At 48.0% G+C, this 22,145-nt stretch overlaps 3 protein-coding genes across 9 annotated transcripts in view; 1 reads left to right on the forward strand and 2 right to left on the reverse strand.

Moving 5' to 3' along the window:
• Positions 1-110: 110 nt before the first annotated feature.
• On the forward strand, positions 111-5,300 carry tulp3 (TUB like protein 3). 3 transcript variants are annotated; one of them, XM_088288993.1, is made up of 12 exons: positions 111-214; positions 2,518-2,571; positions 2,942-2,990; positions 3,068-3,230; positions 3,297-3,530; positions 3,604-3,725; positions 3,800-3,994; positions 4,060-4,172; positions 4,235-4,349; positions 4,417-4,515; positions 4,597-4,768; positions 4,834-5,300. In XM_088288993.1, the coding sequence occupies exons 1-12, from the start codon at positions 195-197 to the stop codon at positions 4,965-4,967; spliced, it is 1,470 nt and encodes a 489-aa protein (XP_088145119.1). In that variant the 5' UTR covers positions 111-194; the 3' UTR covers positions 4,968-5,300. The 3 variants fall into 3 exon arrangements, with proteins under 3 accessions (XP_088145119.1, XP_088145117.1, XP_088145118.1); XM_088288992.1 differs by lacking the exon at positions 111-214 and adding an exon at positions 1,701-1,843; XM_088288991.1 differs by lacking the exon at positions 111-214 and adding an exon at positions 1,265-1,843 and having other exon boundaries at positions 3,068-3,530.
• Positions 5,129-8,094, reverse strand: LOC148341209 (protein mono-ADP-ribosyltransferase TIPARP-like). 5 transcript variants are annotated; one of them, XM_088288990.1, is made up of 7 exons: positions 7,781-7,964; positions 7,416-7,516; positions 7,012-7,262; positions 6,778-6,946; positions 6,442-6,629; positions 6,100-6,360; positions 5,129-5,956 (listed from the first exon to the last, which is right to left on the reverse strand). In XM_088288990.1, coding segments are annotated over exons 1-7 (1,410 nt in total). In that variant the 5' UTR covers positions 7,782-7,964; the 3' UTR covers positions 5,129-5,517. The 5 variants fall into 5 exon arrangements, with proteins under 5 accessions (XP_088145116.1, XP_088145113.1, XP_088145114.1 ...); XM_088288987.1 differs by lacking the exon at positions 7,781-7,964 and adding an exon at positions 8,028-8,094 and having other exon boundaries at positions 7,012-7,516; XM_088288988.1 differs by having other exon boundaries at positions 6,793-6,946; positions 7,012-7,516.
• Positions 8,095-8,698: 604 nt separating this feature from the next.
• Positions 8,699-22,145, reverse strand: part of LOC148341210 (liprin-beta-1-like) — a 33,134-nt gene continuing 19,687 nt past the window's right edge. The window contains exons 13-37 of the mRNA XM_088287660.1: positions 21,988-22,049; positions 19,289-19,441; positions 15,762-15,844; positions 15,093-15,298; positions 14,697-14,777; positions 14,460-14,573; positions 14,286-14,396; positions 13,778-13,870; positions 13,259-13,361; positions 12,671-12,732; positions 12,557-12,608; positions 12,099-12,208; positions 11,880-11,953; positions 11,553-11,586; positions 11,303-11,429; positions 11,121-11,229; positions 10,790-11,054; positions 10,525-10,636; positions 10,337-10,425; positions 10,101-10,223; positions 9,907-10,032; positions 9,643-9,831; positions 9,141-9,278; positions 9,013-9,078; positions 8,699-8,937 (exon numbers count right to left, since the gene is read on the reverse strand). Of these exons, the coding sequence (XP_088143786.1) occupies positions 8,866-8,937; positions 9,013-9,078; positions 9,141-9,278; positions 9,643-9,831; positions 9,907-10,032; positions 10,101-10,223; positions 10,337-10,425; positions 10,525-10,636; positions 10,790-11,054; positions 11,121-11,229; positions 11,303-11,429; positions 11,553-11,586; positions 11,880-11,953; positions 12,099-12,208; positions 12,557-12,608; positions 12,671-12,732; positions 13,259-13,361; positions 13,778-13,870; positions 14,286-14,396; positions 14,460-14,573; positions 14,697-14,777; positions 15,093-15,298; positions 15,762-15,825 (2,520 nt within the window). The 5' untranslated portion in view covers positions 15,826-15,844; positions 19,289-19,441; positions 21,988-22,049 and the 3' untranslated portion in view covers positions 8,699-8,865. The remainder of the gene's footprint in view (positions 8,938-9,012; positions 9,079-9,140; positions 9,279-9,642; positions 9,832-9,906; positions 10,033-10,100; positions 10,224-10,336; positions 10,426-10,524; positions 10,637-10,789; positions 11,055-11,120; positions 11,230-11,302; positions 11,430-11,552; positions 11,587-11,879; positions 11,954-12,098; positions 12,209-12,556; positions 12,609-12,670; positions 12,733-13,258; positions 13,362-13,777; positions 13,871-14,285; positions 14,397-14,459; positions 14,574-14,696; positions 14,778-15,092; positions 15,299-15,761; positions 15,845-19,288; positions 19,442-21,987; positions 22,050-22,145) is intronic.

The following is a 22,145-nucleotide window of genomic DNA, read 5'->3' on the forward strand; positions in this document are numbered from 1 at the left end:
AACACCAAACGCGACGAAAACTCGCACATATGAGACAAATCGAGCCCTTCCGCAGCAACAACCAATCAAACGCTTTGCTGACGCGTCTGCCAATGAGGGCGCACTTTGTTAGCGTGTGCGGTAACTAAGGACGGGGTTGCTCCTCGGCGAAAAAACGTCGCCACGAAGATCTTCCTTAGCAACCGTGGATAAACATGAGTTACTACAGCATCAGGTGAGGAGAAACCACTTTCTGCTCACTTTTTATGTGTTTCCTCAGCAAGAGACAAGTCGCCATGGCTACGGCGTTGTTTTTGTCACGCGACAAATGACCCGACCGTAACTTTTGAGGGGCGAGAGAGACGACTATGGGCTAATGCTACGTGCTAACGGTAGAGAGCCAGCAATAACGTTCCGTGATGATAAGCAACTTTAGCGGCTTACTTTAGGGAACTAAAGTGAAGTCGACAAACGCACTTCGACGTCTCCGACAACGTGAAAGCGAGTGCGTGGCATCTACTTGTGCTTTACTTGACTTGCAGCGTTGAATTTAACACACCAAAAATATTTTTTTCATGCACGACATTGCACTTAAATGAGTCATACAAGAGGGGGGGAGGGGGCATAGTTTATGCATGTTTGAGCTCGCTCGCGCCCGCCTGCTGTTTTTGCGTTTTTAGTTTCCAACTACATTCCTGTTAATGAAGCAATGTCGCCCCCCCCCAAAAAAAAAAACTCTTGACATTCGATTTGTTGCCTTTTGATTACAAAATACCAAAAATAATCACAAGAAAGTGTTCAAACGCGCCCAAGTGCATCATTTCTCAGTTGCTTTACCGCCTCTTGTATTAAGATCTTATTAAAAATGCAAAGAGCGATAAATTGCCATTTTACACCTCGCCTCCAGGGGCGGAGCTCCATCGTGCACTGTCTGGCCACCCCACGTCTAGGGGGCAAAATTTCCATACCCGTGACTTATTTATTTTAAAGAACACATTTACACTTAACAAATGTTGCTTTTCCTCCCCTCCTACGAGTATTTTATTTTTAATGCAATGTAATGACATCCGTCAGTGGTTGCTGTGCGCTTTGACGTGATTACACAGCATATACTAGGTGCCATAAGGTGTTATTACCGCCACTTGTCACCTTTTTTTCCATGCAATTACTCCCACCGGTGAGTCCCACGCGTCCCCGCGCTCCTCATCAGTCGACTTCTGTGTCACTTCAACGTCTCTGAGGACAAAACACACACAAACACACACACAAATAGGACTCTTGGGGTTGTCGTACTCGTGTAAAAGGACGGATGTTGGTCTCCTGGCAACGAGCGTTAAGCGCGGGGAATCCTATAAGTGAGTTTATGGCAAAGTGTTGTCAAAGTCACCATGATGTCGTAGAATACTAAAATCTCAGACAGTAATTTTAGTGCAATTATTTGACTGAGAAAAGTAACTTGGGTTAGTCACCTGGAAATTGGAAATATTAGACAAATGTCACTTTGTAATACATCACTGGAGGCAAAAGTACGGATACTAAAAATAGTCTGGTAAAAGAACCTGGCAGAAAAGTAGCCAGGAAGTCATATTAACTTCCGTGGAGCGCACGCGCACCTTGAGATTTTCCTCCCGACCATATTCCTGGCCGATCCCGGTGCGTTGCGTGGATGTCATGGCAACGATCCCCTCCTCCTCCTCCTCCACCTCGCCAGCCAGCCATCCAATAACTCCCGCGGGCGAGCCGCGGCGTCTTGCGTTGGCTCCGCGCGTAACGAGCAGGCATTTCAGAGCGCTCCGAGGCGCGAATGAGCGTCGGTTCAAGCCGGGATGGAGTCGCAGCCCGTCTACAGCCGCTGGTCGTACAGGTTAGAGTCGACGACTCCGTCGACTTTTGGCTGCTTTTTGTTTATTACGGCTGCAAAGAAAGTGCTCGTTATGCTCTTACGGCCAGCAGATCTAAGCCTGGTGCGCTAAAACCATCGCATGCGCTCAAATTAAACGAGTTCATCAAGATTTTTTATAAATTGAATTCTTAGCGGTGCACAAAGTTAATCAAACCAGAAATTCCTAAACTGCATATTAATAATAATAATAATCGACAAATCAATTTTGATGTTGCCAAGTGACCAATGAGTTTTTTTGCGCCCTCTAATTGGTTCCCTTTGCCACCGACATGCTAAAAAGGCCTCCAATTACAGAGCAGCTCCGCCATCTTCATGTTTAATCAATGTTTGGTCATCACCACCATCGCCACGGTTACATAAGCCCGCTGAAATATTGATTAGTCACGCAGGCGACCCGTTGTGTTGTTTGAAGGGAGTGATTTTCAACACCCAAACGCGGCTCGGTGTCCCGTTTATAGGTCGGTCACGGACAGGTGGTACAAAAACTGCAACGGGAATATAATTAGGTCAGGGGCTTTGCGAAAAAAGACGAGACCGGTGGCAAGACGTCTGCAAGTAGCGGGTGACAACCGTCGGGAAGCACTGCTTTCAACTTTTTGCCTTCTCTTTTTTGTATTCCTTCAACCAATTGGAAGACCCTCCAGCTCTGCCGGCTTCGCGTCCAGTTCGACGACGACGACGACGACGAGGTAAATGCAGCCTGCCTACCCACTCTGTCACCAACACCTGCTCTTATGTCGCAACAAGTGAATGAACTGCCGCCAAAGTACAAAAGCTTCAAAGATGAGTCCAAAATATCCACCCGAGGATCCAGTCACAAGCATTTGTCATATCTGAAAAATTCCCACAGAAGAGTGCGCCCCAAAGCCCTCACTCCCTGCAGTTGCCCTTTCTCGTCGTTGCTAAGCAACGCGAGGCCCCCCCCCACCACCACCACGTCCGGCGACATTTTCTCCTATACTTCCTGAATTTTCAGTTTGGTGCCTGCGGGTCCTCACTTCTAACATTTGAGCCAAATGCAGAGTCCGCCACTTTTTTTTTTTTTTCCTTCCCTTGCAGCGGATTTGAAGAGCACAGCAGCATCATGCAGCAAAAGCTGGAAAAACAGGTCGGCAGAGCGGCAACGTTGTGCTCGTGTGAATGACTTGACCCAAAATGTCCGTCATCGCTCGCTGCCCGTCGCAGAGGTCATTGCTGGAGCAGAAGCAACGACGCAAACGGCAGGAAACGCTCATGGTGCAGCCCAATACGGAGGCCCGGCCTCGGCGGACCCGCGCGCGGCGTGGCGAAGAGCAAGCCCCGCTGGTGGAGTCGCATCTCGGCAACGCCAACGACATCACGGTGGACGGTGAGCGCAGCCGAAAATGGAGGACGCCGCCAGATTCTAACAAACGTCTTTTTTTTTTTTTTTTAGGGATTAACGGTCCGGCAGCCTTTCTGGGATCCAAAAGCTCCCAGAGAGGAATGCCAATCCAGATCACATCCGTCAACCCGTCCCAGGGCCAAGTTCACACTCAGTCCCCACTCAAGCCTCGGCCGCCGCCGCCTCCCTCGCCTGCAGCCGCCGCGGGAGACATGGAGATGGCGGGCGACATGGAGACGCTGCACCAGCCCAAAACGGACATCCACGAACTGCTGCGGAAACAAGGTGATGAAACTAAACTCGGGTTTTTTTTTTTTTTATCCCGGAGTCGTTTCTGGAGTTAAATGTCGTTGGCCAGGCCTCTCCGGCAGCATGAACTTCGATGAATCCAGTGAGGACAATGAGGAAGAGCGGCCGCAATCCCCGACACCCAGCGCGCAAATTACGAGGCCCGCCTCCGCCGGCAGCGCCAATGACCCGGTGAGCCGCCTCGCGTGTGATCTCGCTCACCATCTCGTCGGCACCATCTCACGGATCTGGTGCCGACTCTCTAGGAGGCGATCGCCGGCGGCTCGCCCTCCTCCAGAAGCTCGCCTCTTCTCGAGGTGTCCAACTTGGATGAGTTTGCTCTGCTTCCGGCGCCACGTGGCGCCACCGTCAAATGCCGCATCACCCGCGACAAAAAGGGAATGGACCGCGGCCTCTACCCCACCTACTACATGCACTTGGAGAAGGAGGACGGCAAGAAGGTGACGCCGACTCACCTTTAGTCCGAGTCGGACCGCTTGACTGACCTCCTCGTTTTCCTCCTCAGGTGTTTTTGTTGGCGGGGAGGAAGCGGAAGAAGAGCAAGACGTCCAACTACCTCATTTCAGTCGACCCGACCGATCTCTCGCGAGAAGGAGAGAGTTTCATCGGCAAACTGAGGTAAAAACCGGGAGGTCCACTTTGGACTGGTTCAGGTTGTTATTGGATGTTCCTCCTGCCAGGTCCAACGTCATTGGCACCAAATTCACCGTGTACAACAACGGCGCCAACCCCTGCAAGAACATGGCCGCCATGGAGGACGGCAGCACTCGACAGGAGTTGGCCGCCGTCTGTTACGTGAGTGACACCAAAACCGCCGGTGGACACCGATCGTGCAATCTCTCATCCGTTGTTCTCCCGCCAGGAAACCAACGTACTGGGTATCAAGGGACCGCGCAAGATGACTGTCGTCATCCCGGGCATGAATGCCAACTTTGAGCGCGTGCCCGTGAGCACCCACAATGTGAGTCACGCAAGTCACCTCAACAAGGACCTTTGACCTTCCGCCCCGTAATTATACGCCGTCCCGTTTGTTGCCTCTCAGGAGCAGGAGAGCCTGCTGAACCGCTGGCAGAGCCGCTCCTTGGACAACCTGATCGAGCTTCACAGCAAGACGGCCGTGTGGAACGACGAAACGCAGTCCCACGTGCTCAACTTCTACGGACGCGTCACTCAGGCCTCCATCAAGAACTTCCAAATCGTCCACGACAACGACCGTGAGTGTCAAACACCGCCGATGTTTATTTCACTTTGCCGTTTTGACGGCGCCGTCTCGATTCAGCCGACTACATCGTGATGCAGTTTGGCCGAGTGGCTGAGGACAGCTTCACGCTGGACTACAACTACCCCATGTGCGCCCTGCAAGCCTTCGCCATCGCCCTGTCCAGCTTCAACAGCAATCTGGGGCGCAAATGATTAGGACGCCGCCTGCTAGGGAGGATGTGGTTAACTTTTGTTTTAATTAACGACGATTGGGCTTTCCTGCAGCGCCACCCTCAGGACATCCAATTTCTTTTTTTTTTTTTCTGTCCTGGATGACAAGTGCATTATTCTGATTGTTATTGTTTCTGTGAATATCTCTTACCTTGTGACTTGTTGACACGCATGCAAAATTGCACAATACATACTGTAAATAATAATTAAAAAAAAAAAAATCACCACAATATCACCAATTTATCTTAAATGACCAAATAAAACGGCATCATTTTAGGAAATAGCTCCTTTAATAAAGATTTGCTTCTGACCCCACCACAATGACGTTTTGAACTTCAATGCAATGCAGTCTGAACAGTAATCCCGATTTAACGGGTACATTTTGGCAAGTGCTGAGAGTAACAGTCGGGGAACATGGCGTACCTTCTAAAACGGAAGTACTTGTAATCCAAATAAAACAAAAAGGGCCTAACAGTCATCACTTTTCTAATGGACTCTTAAGAGAACAGAACACTTGGAGCGATGACAGCCCTCACAGGTTGATGATGCCATTCAGTACCTTGTACTTGATGAGGTAGTACGGGTAGCACTGGGAGCTGTCGAACACCACGAAGACTTTGGGAGCGGCTATGCTGTCCACGCACGAGTCGTAGAAACCGCCCCCCGAGATGCACGGGGGCGGGCGGTGGTAGTCGGGGTGCCCGAGCGTCGCCTTCCCCACCAGGACTTTGGCCAGGAACGCGTGGCGCAGCTGATGCGGCCCCGTCTCGATGGCGTATTTGTCGGACAGGCTGGCCGAGCCGGCGAAGTAGGAGCCGTGACCCAGGACCGCTCTGTTGATGCCGGCCAGGCGCGGGTCGAAGTTGTGGCGGCAGATGTACTCGGCCGCGTCTGGAGTGGTCCCGTGGAATAGGTGACGCTCCAGAAGATCATTGCCGACGCCGTGCTTCTTCTGCATGTATAATTTGTGCCTAGCAAAAACGAGAAAAAGCCAATTCCATGTTGATCCCGCCTCTCATACTAGCCCCAAAGGTGGACCCTTTCAAGGTCTCCTTTGCAAATTTCCTGGTGGTATCACAGGCAGGACTAGAAAACGTGACGGCGGGTTTGGGACCTTTGGTACTTGTCCCAGTGCAGTATGTTCTGCACCTGCTGGATGCTGACGATATCCACCTGGGTCTCAGGAAGGCTCAGGTAGAAATATTTCTGGACCTCCCGAAAGGTCACCGTGTTGGGCGGAAGATCAATCAGGTGGAAGTCGTCCTCAAAGGCCAGACACCACACTGGGGGGTACCAGGTGGTGAAATCCTCCAAAGGGTCCACATTGAAGTTGGGATGATAAGGATAGTGGATAGGAGCCAAATCGATTCCCGTCCTGGTTCGGGGGGGGCGGGTTAGGAGCAAGATGCACCAAAAGGAAAAAGGAAACGTAAAAGTTGATGGGATGGTTACACACTTGAGAAGAGGGTACATGGACTCAATCGGGCGGTACACTGGTCGGCAGCGGATCTCTCGAATGAAGCCCGTGGTCAAGTTGGTCTGCGTCATGGTGTTGAAGTCCACAATGCACTCGTGTGTGTCCATCATGATGGAGCAGCTCAGCTCATTGTTAGCCAGCTTGCTCATCAGCAGGGTGGTCAGCCCCTGTGAACAGCGCCATCTCATGTTTCAACATCAAATTACCTCCATGCATCAGGTGAGGAACGGTGAAAGGGGGCGACTAACGTGAATTAGAGAAATAAAGTCAACACAGAAGCTGAGAAGGGGCAGAAAAATGGAGGTAAACGGGAACCTCGTTGTACTGCACCCATTGGTTGTTGAACCACCAGTAGATGCACCATTTGCCGGGGAAGTGCGGATTCTGGAGGTCACAGTCCGAGTTGGTCAGTCGCCTGGCACTCTCGTACTTGTACACATCGAAAATGGTCAAGTCTCTCAGGTTGAGTGTGAAGCTCTCATGCCTGCGGAGAAACAGAGGAGTCATGATTTGGCTCGAGCAAGTCACATAATCTTGCTCGGAACTCACCCTTCGTTGAGGGTGACGTACTGGCAATACACATTGCAGTACAGGCGCTCCAGCAGCAGCTGGGCGTGAGGCCTGACGTCCACCCAGCGTTGCTCCACGACATTGTACAGTTGCCAGTGGAAGGGCAACGGCGTGTGGTGCGTGGGGCACACCTCCCCCAAGGGGCACGCCCCCAGCATGAACCTGTTGCAGATCTCCCTGTTGTTCATGGTCCAGGTGAAAAGCGAAGGAACCAGACGTGGCACCGGGACCTGCGTGGCAGGCGAAGGAGGCAGGCAAAGAGGGGAGGTGAGCATGACAGATGAAGCGTTGGGAGCGAAGTTGCTCGGGCCACTGCTCCAGGGGTGCTTGGGAGTGAGGTGAGCGCTGAGGCAGTAGGGCTCCACCGTCCAGGTGACGTTCACCTGGGAGGACAGGATGTAGGCGCTGTCCATTGGGACCTCCAGCAGGACATACTGTTGGCGGGCCGGTTGGGGAGGTTCTGGAGACCTAGTTCTCTTCATCACTGGCAAAGTAAAACCTTGTTTAAACCAGCAAACATTTGCAGAAATTGGATTTACCTCCAAATAGTTAGCACACTAAAGTTGTTAATGCACCAAATAATTTGCAGTAAATTAATAAACTGTCATGATGATTTAGAGAATCTACGCCCTTTCGTTCGGTTTAATTATTAATTTTTGCATTAGCGCTTGGATTATGCTAGGCCTTGAAAAAAAAAATCTGTCTTGCGATGGTTTCCTAGAGCTAAAAAAGTTTGAAAAGCACTTACTGAGTCTTCTTTTGGAGTGGTGCAATGAAAAGGTACTTTAAAAAGTGCGTTTTAGTTCGTTTGCGATCAGGATGCTAACAATGCTAGCGCGCGTGCTATAATTAAAAAAAAAAAAAACGCTAAATTCGAAGCATTCGCACGCATTTACTCGACGAAAACGTCAACTTGGAAGGTCGAAAGCACATTTGCAATTTTGCATTCAGCACAAAGTCGGCTTGTTGAGTTAATTGTTAATTGTTAATTTTACCTGCGACACTGCGACTGAACGACGAGGACGACGACGACAATGAGAAGCGAGAGGGAAGGTGCACAAAATGGACGCTGTTTTTTTTTTTGGGTACGCCGCGTCCGCCTACAATAAATTTTCACGAGGCTCCTTTTCGAAGACTTTTTATCATGTGTACATTTTAAAATAGTTCATTATTAGTTTATTGTCGTACAAGTAGATTTCCAAGAACTATTTTCAATACAATAAAGCTTTCACGAATATGTATTTTAATGAAATGACGAACATACGAACTTTACTTAATGGAGGTAATTTAGCATTTGCTCGTTATTCTAATACGTTTTATCTGAATGCAAAATAAAATTGAAAAAAATTCTAGTTCCTCATCTAAGACATTTAGTTGATTCATATCCATATTTTTTCATGATTTTACTACTAAAATGCAAATATATTACTGTAATTAGTATGATCTAATAATAAACAAGACTTACATATTTCCTTATTTATATTTGCAACTTTGGGGGATCAAAAATAATATTTTTTAATAGATTAGTTTAAGCATTATAAGCCAATGACAGTATTTCATTAAAAGTTGCAATTAAATTATTTTACAACTAACAGTAATCAAGCCATTGTTGATAATCGTATGTTGTCACTTTATTGAAAAGATGAGACAAAACCAGATTTTTTTTTCATTTGTTTATTGCTAAAAAACAAAAGCATTACTGAAATTGTATGCAGCACATTTTAGATAAGTCATCTCCCGAAACAACTTCTTTTCTTGTCGAGCTAACATGCAAACAGTCACTCACACGCGCACACACACATTTTAGCGTTCCTTGTCGACACTCGTGGCGTCTTAATCAGATTGGTCGCCTTCTCGCGGGCTTGTCGAGACCTCCCCGAAAACGTCCTCGTCCTCCAGCATGCTCTGAAAGCAGACGGTGAGGTGAGGTAAGATAAGGTCCGGTAAGGGAAGGTATTCACGCGAGCAGCATTTCCTCACCGTCAGATTATTGATTCCCTCGGAAAAGGCTCCGATCTGCCTCACGGTGCCCTCGGAGTCGTCCATCTGGCCCGAGACAAACGTGTTATCGGCGAGGGAACGAAACCATCAAGACGTGACGCTCGTACCTGTTCGAGCTGCTCCAGGTGGTCCTCCGGCTCCCGGGGGAGGCGCCCGCCCACGTCCATGGGGCACACGTACTCGCCGCCATCGTTGTGACGTTTCTTCCGGAGCGTTCCGAAGCCGCTGAACGACAAACGTCTCGGCTGACGGATGCAGAAAAGAAAATGTTGAAAATGTTTGTTTTTTTTGTTTTGTTTTTATTTTAAACACTGATTCAGAATTTGCTTTTTTTCCACAAGCACATCAGGTTTTATTTTAATCATAATAATAATAATAATAATAATATGTAATGTAGTGATATATTTAGTGTTAATATGAATGAAGTTCTGGGTTCCATATCAGGTAGAATTTTATTTTATTTTTTAAATGACAACAAAGGTCAAACTTGCACAAAAAAAAAAAAAAAGAAATCTTAGAAACCTGTGCTAGAATAAATCATTTTTTTCCAAATGTGTCAAATGTTGAAATGTATTTGAAAAGGTTTCGGGTGGCGTTTGCGTGTCCCACCTTGACCTTGGCGGCGGCGGTGAGCACGACGTAGTCCGGGTTTTCCAGACACTCCTGCTTGAGCCTCTGCGCGTCGTTTCCCACCAGCAGGTGGAAGTGCGTCGCCAGGTGTCGTCGTAACAGCGTTTTGCCCGGCGGGATGTTGAGCAGCAGAGCCAACGCGTCCACGGTGAAGCGCGGCTCCAGAACCTTCGGTAAGGCGAAAACGCGTCACTCTCAATGACTGGAGCTTTGAGGCCGAGACCCTCGCCGGCGCCTTCTCACCATGAGACCCCCGTGCACGCCGCTGCCTCGGAGGTTGGGCGCGTACTCGGCCAAGTCCACGGAGCGCAGCCACTCCATCACTCGGTGGTTGCTCCACTGGGTCACGTCGGCCGGTCGCGTGCGCTTCTGCGGACGGCGACACGAGACGTCATCGGAGCGGCGTTGGCGGGCTGGCGAGCGCTCGCTCGTTTTACCTCGTCGGTGGGCCGGCGGCGGAGGCAGTCGGCCTGGAAGGAGTTGAGGCGCAGGACCTGCACGGCTCGCTTGATGCTGAGGTGGTGCAGCACGCTGCCCACCTTCAGGGACAGGAGATCATCCTGAAACGATAAGAGCGTTGATGAAGTCATTTCCGTACATCTTGTCATGCTTTGAAATATCGGAACACATTATTTTTAAAAGGTTGTGGAGTGTGTGTGCGTGTTGTCCTGACCACAGTCATGTAGTGCAGCATACGTGCATCCACTCTGGCCTCGTCAAAGTGACTCTTGTACTGCGGCAGGCCCACGTCGTCCAGCCACCCTGGGACGCGCACACACATGCACACATCCAAAGCAGCGCTGACATCCCATAACGCTCCCCTCACCAACAAAAACGTGCTCAACAGGGAAGCCCACTCACGAGTCACCCAGTTGTGGTCCAGTTGGCCTTTGAGGAGGTCGTCGTGCGACTGGAGAGCCTGAAGAGCCAGCTGGAGCTTCTTCCTGTGCAGCGGGTGCTTCATGCCCAGCTCCTGGCCAAAGACAAGAGCGCCACCAGGTGGGCCACCGCCGTATGTCAAATTTTTAATAAATGTCGCTCTACACTTAATGTCACAGTAAAAGGCCAGATTGTACACATCCTATTGGAAACATCGAGTTGGGTTGCTAATGTCGAGCTGGCGCACCTTCTCCAGGTGGTGCTGGTTCGCTTGCAGCAGGCTCTGTCCCGAGCGGATCCAGTTGTGAGCCGGTGCGGCGTACAAGCCCAGGCCTTGTTCGTGGAGCCACTCGCACACGTCCTCTCGGGTCCAGCGTGAGAAGGGAATGTCCTCGCCGCCCGCAGGAGAGTCCGAATGGCACAGGCGAGGCCCCGCCGTGGCCCGGACGCCACCCCGCCGGAACTCGGCTTCGTCGTCGGGGTTCAAAGATGTGGAGTGGCTCCTCTTCAGCCTGAGGAAAAGTGTCACACGATCAAGGGTGAGACTGCAGCGAGATGGCGACGAGTTGGCTCCTTACCTGCCCAAGAACTTCATCAAGCCTCTGGACTTCTTCTTGCTCTCAGGCGGCGAGGACAGAGCAGGGCAGGCCAAGTCCAGGTGCTCCGGGACTTTGCGCTGCGTCTCGGCTGCGCCGGGTTTTTGTGAACACGTTAGCAGAGATGCCGTCAAGTATCTTACTTTGAGTGTGTTTTGACTGACCAAGGTTTGGTGTGCTGCTGGTTTCTTTGCCCCCCCGCAGTTTGAAGAATCCTCGACCGAAGGAGGCGCGGACCCGCTTGGCGCCGAAGGTGTCTTCGCCGACCAACGTACGACACTTGCTTTTTGCCTTGAAAGGGAAGCAAAGACAAGATGAACGATACACTTAAATCAAGATGCGCTTTGGATTTTGGACTGCCATCAGGACAACAAACGTAGTGGTGATGATGTCATAAGGACAAGGTGAGCTCACCTGCTCGTTGGTGTGGCTTGGATCACACACGGATCTGAAATCACATAAATGACTTATTTTACTCATTATACATTCGAGAAATAGATAAAAAAAACAAATAGATTCTGAATGAGTTTCAGAGTTTGATTCTTATTCAAATGAACATCTCAATAATCTGGAAAGCTTTTTAGCCTCTTAGAATTAATTCAAATAAACATTCTCTCACTTTTATGTCCCATTTAATAAGAAGTCTGTATTATATTGTGGGTTGTGTATCATTATTTTAATTGCTTCTTACCATATATTGAAAGTCTTTTACTCTTAAAAGCAAACTTGCGCATGTCATACCGTTCGGCCTCCTGCAACTGCCGCTCTCGGTCCAGTTCTTTCATCTCATCCAGCACAGCGATGCTCGGACTGGACTGCGGCCAGAGTGAGGACGAAAAACAGGACTAAGTCTCGACATGTTTTCCCAAAAGCGGCACAATTCATAACAAGGATATTTTGTAATTGACGTGCGAAGGAAGTGTGCAGCGAGACAGCGTGTGACAGTTGAGTTGTGTTTACCTCCAGCGAGATCCTTCCTGTCTCGCCCTCCGACGCCAGCCTGACCTCGGCGACGGCAGGAAGTGAGCGATCATCTGCGATGTCGGCGTAGTCGTCTTCCTTCGGCCTCTCTGAGGGCACGTTGCACAAAAGTATCGGGACACGTTCCTTGCAGCATTTTCCGCGCACTTGCGGAATCTTACGAGCGCATCATTAGGAATTGGTAGCTCAAGTTTATTTTAGTGCAAGTGTGGAAATTATTTTGTCCCCATACTGCCCCCCGGTGGCCAAGTTGCAGACACCCGGAACGTCAGAATCACCATTGAACTGAAGCAAAAGTCAAAGATTTTTTCGAGGTAGGTTTTAATTATGGGGTGTTCCTGTGGGATTTATAATTTATTTTTTTTTTTTTAGGCTTGTGTCAAAAATAAGCAACAGGTGATAATGCTTTTGTCCACAGGACTTGAAGTGCTTTCTACCTTTGATTTTCTCCGGAACTTGCGTGCTCTCCAGCTGTTTTATCCTTCGCTCCTGCCGACAAAAAATAAAGACTTGAGTGAGTGATGGAGCATTTATTTATTTTTTTTGCGCACCTTCTCATCGTTGGCCGACATGAGCGAGTCCAACAGCGTCTTCATCTCGGCCATTTCAGCATCTGGCGGGAACACCGACGCACATGAGCGGCTTTGTGTTGAGAGCAAACAAAGAGCGAGTAACAATTTCACGTTTGTTTTGAGTATTGAGCAGAATGGAAGCGCCCAATCTCATCACAGCAGCTCTGTGCAAATATCCCGCCTGACCTGAAGACACATCGGGGAGATTAACAACCGCAAAAGGTTGCAAAGAAGGCAAATAAGCGGAGTGACGTGTTGAGGATAAACAAGAACAGAGGACGTCTCGTGGCCTCGGATTGAACTTGAGCGGCTCAGCCAGCATGTAATTGGCGTGACCGGGACTAAATCAAAGGAATCTGTTCACTGTTATTGCTCTTAATCCATCCTTCCTCTTCCATCTAATTCTGTTAGATTATTATTGATGTTATTCATTTTTAATCTTGTTTTTGAGTAACTCTATTTTTTTAAAAAGCTTTTTTGCTACTTCCATTCTTTTCTGAAGGACATTTTTGTTACTTCATAAAACTTTTGTCCCTCAGGCGATATATGTACTTGCGATCGCCTCACCTCTCTCTCGCCCCTCCGTTGCCCTCGGTCGGCTTTCGTCCTTCAACCACCTAAGTTCCGCCTCTCGCTCCTCCAGTTCCCGTTGCAGCGACTGCAGCTCTTCCTGCAGGCCAACGAATCAAAGTCACACAAAGTGTGCTGACGATGTGTCCAATCAAACGTGGTCTTACTTTGCCGTTATGGTGTGAAAGGTGACTTGCGGCAGAGGTGGAAGCACTTACATTCGGAGTGGAGAAAAATTGGGCAAAGCGGTGAGGAGGAAGCAGCGGGTTTAGAAGGCCACCAAATGAGGAAGAGGAAGAAGAAGAGGATGAGGAGGTCAAACCTTCAGCTCAGCTCCAGCGGTCCACTTTGGAGGCTTGACACGGCGTTAGTAGCAGGTTAAGTCGTTAAGAGAGGAAAATAGACGAAGATGAAACGTCAAGACGGGGCCATACTTTGAAAACGGAATTGAATTCAACATTTGGGGTCACCGAGTGTGTGGTGTTGGAGGTCCAAAAACCCCCCAAAAAGTCTCACTTTGCAAGCTTTGGTTTTCCTGTCACACTGCAGACGTTCACTCTCAATGTCGGCCACACGCAAACGCAACTGGCTCACTTCCTGGTACAAGTCCTGCAGAGGAAGAAGAAAGAGGAGTGTGATTTTCCCAGGCGTGGACTTTGGGCGATGCTGGGTGGCCGGGGGGCGGGGGTTGATGCTGAATGTTCTGGCAGGAAACAGCTGCCGGAGCAGCACAAGGGGCGGCCAGGGGTTCTTTCTTGTCACGTGATCCCGACTCAGTGCGATGGACCTCGGCGACACTCAAAACAATGAGCGGGAGGCCTGCCAGGAAGATACAAGAGTGCACGCAGCGGCAAAAAACATGGCTGAGACATATGGGGGCTAAACGGGAATTAGGCGACGATTAATCGATTTCCAACTTTTTGTGAACTGGATGGAGCAGAAAATTCCGGTTTGGCTAATTTGCTGGCTAACGTAAGCAAGACTTCTCCTTCCCACTTCCGAAAAGCCCAGTGAGGCATACTACCTCATTATCTCTGCGATCCCGCTCCACCGTGCTCAGCTTCAGCTTCAGACCCGACACCTCCGTCATCAGCTCCAGCTTCTGGGTCTCCAGTGCCGAGCGGGTCAACAGCTCCTTTGGATGAGACACAAAAGCTCGTGATGCTAGAGTGAAGTGGACGTGCCGGCTCGTTCAAACCTTTTGCAACATCTCCTCGGTGGCGCAAAGCTTCTCCCGGTGACGCTCCAGGCAGCTGTCCAGGTCCCGGATCTTCTCCCCTTGCACCTCCACCTGGTCTGTTAGGACGCTGACCTACAGTCCATCAATGAGACGATGCTCACGAAAACGTGTCTTGATCACTCTGAAGCTTTTCTAGAATCTCAGAGCCAACTCAAAATGGTCCTTAGGAGATAGGAGGGAGTTTGGCTGACAAACCTGAAGGATGAGACACTCTTTGTCGCTCTCCAGTCGTGTGAGCCGTTCTTGGTGGACGGCTTCGGAGCTGTGGCCGTTGGTCTGTAACAATTGAAAACTTATTTTACATTTCTTCAAATATGAAAATTACGATTCGGTCTCCCAGAAATTAATTCGTTTTGACAAGGCAACCATACGAGAAGAAAAACAGCCGAGTTGGGCCGATGGAAACTATTTCATTCCTTGTCTGGAAGCCCCATCAGTCACTCAGCACGTCACAGCACAACGTTTAACGAAGCCATGAAGGCAGAGCAGGAGGCGCGGGCCTTTTCTAGAGCCTGTGTAGCATCTCTGCCGACGAGTTTGGACGTTCGTGTCATGCTCTGGATAGCGTCCAGATAAGCCGAAGGTGTGTACCATTCGTCCGTGCAGCCACTCGGCCAGACCCCCGGCGGTGGAGTCGGGGATCTGGCAGCGCAGGTTGTCCCGCTCTTCGTTGTCCATGAGCTCCAGAGCCGCCCGCAGGTCCTCCAGCAGGTGCAGCACGCGCAGGCCGCCCAGAAACGGCGACGTGGGCGACTGGCAGTCGAACAGCCCGTTGGAGTAGTCCATGGCCTTGGAGCCTGGCACAACAAAGAATCAACGCTTGTCAAACAGGCCAGTACAAAACATTTCGAACGTCATGAGATAAAAAGTGAATTTTTGTATTCAAATAATGGAAATGTGAAAACAACCATGAGCGTGCATTCTGCAGGGACAGCTATGGTGGTGGGGGGAAGGTTTTTTTTTTTTCTCATGTGATCCTCCTTCCCATTGGAAAGGTCAGCGGAAAAAAAAAAGTGAAGCCTGAGCTCAAAAGTGCTAAAGCTTGAATAATCATTAGCATGCGTCACACCGCAGAACAATGGAAACTTTTTTTTTTTGGCAAGAGGGAAGCCAGCAGCAGCAGCAGGAACGTTATTCCAAAGCTCAGATTCAGAAGGGCTCACATTACATAGGTAGGAATTGAATGGGGGGGGGGGGGGGAGTGGGGAGGGCACATTCCCAGCAATGCATTCCAGATGTGCACCCCTCAACAATTCCAACCTGCGATGATCCCGTCCATTTGCTCCAAGGCGGCCGCCAACATCTCGCTGGCGTCTGACATCATCTCCTTCTTCTCTCGTCACCTGGCAGACAAAAAGAAAGACACTAGTGGAAAACGGCACAGCAGTTGAACCCATTCCAGCTGCTCCAGAGCACCATGGAGGGCATATTTGCGCTTCCAACTGGGGGGACTTTGGCGTCTTTAATGCTCCTCAGTCCGAACGCCTGCCGTTACTCGAGGAATAATGGTACTATTCTCCACCACGCGGGGGGTTGGGACCCCCTCGTCGCTCCGGCATGTCAACGTGGACAAGGACGTGTCGAATAAGATTTTTGAGCACAACGAAAGTGAGAACAGTGGTTCTCCTTATTTGCTTTTTTTGGGGGGAGTTGGGGGAGGGTTTGAGCGTAAGCTTTACCTCATTTCCCGTGTCATTAGCACAACACAAAACAAGAAGCCTGTTACAAAATTGGTCGGCTTTTCGACTCACAACATAAAATTTTGTTTCTCTGCAGGATGACGGACGGAAAGCAACCACATCACGGTGGGGTGCAAGCTCTATTTGGTCAGCTGCAAGCCCTCCACCTCAGCATACACACAAAGAGAAAAATAAATCTAGTCCCCGTAAAAATCTAAATATTTTCCATGTCAGCAGGCCAGCAGGGGTTGTATGAAATGAAACGAGGCTTCAAATGTGTCTAAAATGTCTTTTTTTTTTTAATGTGATAAGAGATTTTGCAAAATCAGGGGTGGGCACGGGAGTCTATACTTTTACTTTAAAATAAAATCAAATTTGAAATAAATGAAAATAAATATGAAATAATTATTCTTACAACTATTAACAATTTAATGAAATAATAAATAATGTTTGAAATTAATTTCATTATATTAAACAAAACTAAAATATGCCTCACATACGCGCCTCCATTTTTGGCTCATTGAACTTACTAATAAACATCTTGTGTTGACATTTTCCATGTCATCTTATATCATATTGGCAATTGTACTGAGACAAATATTGCTTTAAAGCGGTCTGGCGGGGTTTGATCGCACACGGCGAGCCTCCTCAAGCCGCCCTATGCACATTCCTGAGCAGGTTAATGCTCCCAAACTCCCCAAAGTGCCTGGTACCGACATCCCTGCTGACTTTCTGGACCCACACCCCCCTCTGCTTTTCACACCGACCCACAACATTATTATTACTGACCAACTTGCGCCCATATATCAAGCGGAAATGTGAATATTTAAGTCAATCTGTGATTCCTGTGCGGCCCTGAAATTGCAGGTCAGGGGCCACGGTGCGTCTTGTAAAAGTTAGTCTGGAGCGGTGAAAGCCTACAAAAGGAAACGCAGATTTCAGTATGAAAGGCATCACTTGAATGTACTGAAACGTTCCCACTGTACTGTATCATGGTCTGTTTACGTTTACGTTCGACAGCATTGGGCTTTCTTACGCCTTGTTTTGTTGAGCATGTTCACGCTCTCACGGCCAAGCAAAGTTGCGCAAAAGCATCATCTGACAAACCACGTCGATATAGTACGTCTGAACTCCTACCAGATGGAAGATATGTATGTACAGTATTCATGGGGGTAGGGGTGATCTGACCCAGTATCGAGTTGCCTGGTTCTGGAACACAAACTAATGCACACACACGATAATGAGCAAGTCCAGCTGTGGCACAGATGTGGCGTACAATTGGACAGTCTAGCATAAAAGGTTGACGTCAGGTTGTATAACATACACCAATGTGTCCCACACTGATCATTCTGAGGTCCACTCTTTAATTATTTATGTGAGGTAGACCAAGCGGAGTGGTCTTTCTAGTTGATTTCTTGTGATGGAAATGGAAGATTGCAATGAGTACAGATGCACAGAATGCAGTCGAAAGAGTCGTGTGACCAACGCGGCGGTCTCAATTACATTCGGTAATGATACACTAAAAATATCAATAATTAAGCCATAACATTTTAAAAGTGTCCAACAACTTCAGTACTGTCGCATTTTTCTAAAGCATGTGCGGCATCTTTAAAACCTCAGAATAGATGATTTAGGGCTTGTCATTTTTCTGGACAACGAAGGCCTTCACTTTGGAAAATGTAATTTCGCTGGTGAAGAAAAACACAATCATCAGCCAACTGAGCTCATGATTTGAAGCTGTCACTAAACTTGTGGCCATCACGTGGCCTTTGTTGACACTCCAGCTTCGGCGGACTCAAGCCTCCTTCTGGTGATGATGTCACAGTGTTGATAGAAAGGACGCATTTTGAAGCTGCGTCCCCCCCCCCACCTCTACAAACCACTCTTTGTGTCCCGTGGGCTCACATGGTGGGAGCTCCAAGACACACTGATCTCACGGCATTGCGTTTTTCCACGTGGAGCGTGTGTGGGGGTGGCTGAGTGGGAAAGTGAGCCAAGAAAAACCGCCAGCAATCAGGAGCGGAGCACAGAAGCTTCCCGTCCACGCTGTGGCGGCGGCTGTCACGACTCGCCAGATCGCTGAAATGCTCCCGCCTCGTCGGGACGGAACCATAAAAGGGATTGAAGAGACCCCTCAGGAAGAGCCTGGCGTGGGTGCCTGCCAGGAAGCGCTTCCTGCCACATTAGGGAGAAACTCTCTTCCTAGTCAATGATGGAAAAGCGAGCCACAGAAAAAAATAGTCTTTAATTGTGGTCACAGGGTTGCAATAATTTCAAATGAAATTAAGATTCTAAAGTCATTAAAGCAAAAACTTGTAAACAACTCAATAAGTCTCGTGGCAGGAGTTCCGAGAACTGAAAGTTATGCTTGGAAGTTCTTAATTGGATGAAATTGGAGAAGAAAATCATCTTAACTAAATGCCTTGGCTTCAGAAATAGATGCATTATGCAGGTCATGTGCAAGTTAAATTTGATCCATCTAGTCGTCATATCAGCAAATGTCGTATTAGCAATGAAGGGACTGGTGGCTCAAACTCGATTAGTCAGCTACCTCAACAGTCTGCCAGGCAAGTCAAAGCAGACTGAAAAAGTCCTAAAAGGTTTTCCACCAAGCATTGATTACCCAGGCTAGAAATGTTCCTGACTCAACGATTCTGCTGCCTCAACGGGCTGTTAGGCAACTTAAAACAAACAGAATAACTCTTAGAAAGTACGTTTTTAACGCACCAAACTGCTTTCCTATGTGAATGTGCTCACTTTATGAACAATAGTAATCTTTGTGGTCGCTTCAAAAGAATAAAACTCACATAAAATCCAACAATGAGCTACGTTATCAATTGGTCATTTTCAGTTTGCATCCTGGAAGCTGAGCATCACCACATCTAACCGCTGCAGGCGTGTTGTGCATGGTAAACAGAAACACCGGATGCACAAGAGGACTTAAAAAGCATAAAAACATTTTTTTGCGTGAATTCAACATTTGTATCATTTAGTTTTTCACCCATGTTGGTGAAATAGAGGGAGTGGTGACCGCTACCATCGTTCACCTTACCAGTATGTACTCAACAACAACAAGAAAAAAGTGCAACAAAGCTTCAATAAACTTACCAGTTGGGAAAAAATGTCTGGAAATGATCAATTCCTCGGGGTGCCGTTGCCTCACTCGGGACACTTTGGAGCACTTTTCAGCGCAGCTTCATTGTGGACGAGCGCCTTCTCGCATCGACCTCCTCTTCGCTCTGCTTCTCTGAACTGTCTGAACTGGGGGAGACACCGTCAAGCTGGACGTTAGAAGAAAAGGCTCAGGAAAGAAGTGCAGCAACGGCCTTCAAAACAAAGCAGGATATGGCTAAGTATTTCAAAATAAAACTGCCACTCGTGCCTTTCTTTGGATTTGCATTTGAGCAAAAATAAGTCAGAAAATTGCATTTAAATGCTCTTTGCAAATGCCATGTGATGTGAGTGAGAGTCGATTTAAAACTCAAAATTAAATGAACTACTTTCAACATAATTCCCAACGTATTCACCAGCAGAGGGCGTCAGAGGCATTTTTATCCACACGTGCAGTTCCTCACAGACAAACTCGCACTATTTGTAACATTTGCATTCCGAATATGCACGAGCATGTATCCGTTAAACAACTCCAACAGGGTGTATTCTGAAGGGTTTTCCCCGTTTAAATCATGTTACTGTAACGTGAGTATAACAATAAAAATAATAATAATTATGCTATTGATGGGATACAGTCTAAAATCCAAACGTGTAGCAGCCCCTCTGCTGGTGGCCATGGTAACCTTGTTGCTTAGAAGTCCAAGTACAGACAGCCGAGATATTTCATTTATTGCATTCTAATTCCTCGAAGGGAAATTGAATTTCCACTCTAGTGTACGTGTCCTCGTGTTGCACCGCACACAGAACTTAAATCAGACACATGCAGGAGGGCAAGGAGAGGTGCGCCACTTAGGCCGGGTGGTGGGGAAAGCGCCTCGCTTGAAGGCATTTTTACATTTTTGTCTAGTGTGACGGTTCTCTTTTTAATTGTGTATCATCATGACTATAATTCTTGCGGTTACTAAACCAATTGACCAATTTGATATTCATTCATTGCCATGTTATAATTAGGGCCACTGGAGGGCAGCTTTTACTCGTATGAGGGTTTAAGTCAATGGTTATTGTGGGGAGAACCCCCTATTACTGTACCGACAATAAAAAATAATTAATATACAAACGGCAATGATCATAAAAATGATGAATCATTGATTGCGCAACGTGCAGCGGTTTTAACAGATGCTTCTGCAAGGATGTCGACGCATTATTTGTGATGTGACAGGCAGGTCATTGAAATGACAAGCATCATAATATTCTTTATGTCTTCAACTATATGTGTGTGTGTGTGTGTAACAATTGGATCACTTTGCATCTCCAAATACCAACGCAGTCAAGAGGTTGCAACGTGCCAGCAAATCACACATGACAGCTAATTTAGAAATCACCATCAGACACGACTGGCCGTCACTTCTCTTTCTCGTGCGACGACGCTGGTCGAAAATAGGAACGAAGACCACCCCCCCACACTCCCCATCATGACAACCCCTCATTTTCTCCTCCTTCTCAGACAGCTAATGACAACATGCTGGACTGACTCGGCCATTGCTGCTCTGTGAGTGAGCGCTGCTAAAGTTATTTTTGCTTCGTTGAGTCGTCACGCTACGGCCATTACTTCGTCTCAAACTTCCAACGCTGCAATTCAGTCCAGACTCCAGCCCGTCTTGCTTCAAGTTCATCTTTCACTGCATCCAGACATGGGTCTGTCTCTAGGGCCATCCGACAAGCAGAACGAGCAGACAACATTCATCCTTCGCCAGTACCAGTTACTTAAACGTTTGCAAGGATATTCTTCATTCTGTCCAAGAAATGTATTCTTCTCTATGTCTATCTTTTAGCCAATCTCTTATATTCATCCAACAGTCTAAGCATCCATCCATCAGATTCAGACAGTGTTCCTCCAAGACCACCAAACAATCGAGACAACCATCCAATTCGCAATCAGTCAGGTCTGCCTCCAAGTCCATCCTTAACTACACGCATCCATTTGTCTGTCTCAAAGTTCATCCAACAGTCGCAAAAATCGACCCAACATGCCACCAGTCCAGCCATTAGCCTGTCTCAATGTTTATCACATCCATGCAGTCAGGAATGTCCATCCTTCTCTACCTCCAGCAATTAGTCTGTCATCCAATGTTCAGTAGCTTCAGTTCCGTCCATCAATTTTATATTCGGTCAGGTCTGTGTATGAACGCGATGCCCAACGAGTCAACATCTCTGACGAATTCCGAGCGACTCACAGGCATCTTGTTATCTTGTGGTGCACAGGTGTGAAACCTAGCAACCCACATCAGACCGATTAACACACATCACAGTTGGATTGCTGAGATGCAAAAGAAACACAAACACCTTGGCGGATAATTCCGGTAAAAAAAAGCCTCCGACGAGGCTTCTCGGTCTCGCAGTTGAGTGAAGCTTTGTATTTAAGGAGAAGGCACACAAACAAGTGATGTGTCGGTGCGTGGTGGTTCCTTTGCGGGCCTTTTGTTTGGGCTGGCAGGCATTTACTTGGCTGCCGAGAAAAAAGATTTGTTTACTCGGAGAGCGAGCACTGGGAATATTTCAGAAGCGTGCACAAAAGCACTTTTGTTACGTTCAATGTCAGATAAAACACGGTTTCCTTATTTTTCCTTTTGTATTTTAGTGTAATGTGTGATTTGAAGCAGAACGCTAAAATGTAGTCAGAACGGGAGCACCTCTACCTCTCTTCCAGCCAGGTAAAACTCTGCTTGAAGACGAACAAAATCAAAAGTCTTCTTCCTTCCTGACAAGAGAAAATTGAAAACGCTGATCACACAAAGCAGCATTGTTGCATCTTGCAATTCTTATCAAGAAACTTCACTCTGTGGAAAGAAGACAC

Source organism: Idiotropiscis lumnitzeri, chromosome 2 (assembly GCF_059441095.1).
Source record: "Idiotropiscis lumnitzeri isolate Australia: NSW breed Sydney's pygmy pipehorse chromosome 2, RoL_Ilum_1.0, whole genome shotgun sequence".
Classification (NCBI taxonomy): domain Eukaryota; kingdom Metazoa; phylum Chordata; class Actinopteri; order Syngnathiformes; family Syngnathidae; genus Idiotropiscis; species Idiotropiscis lumnitzeri.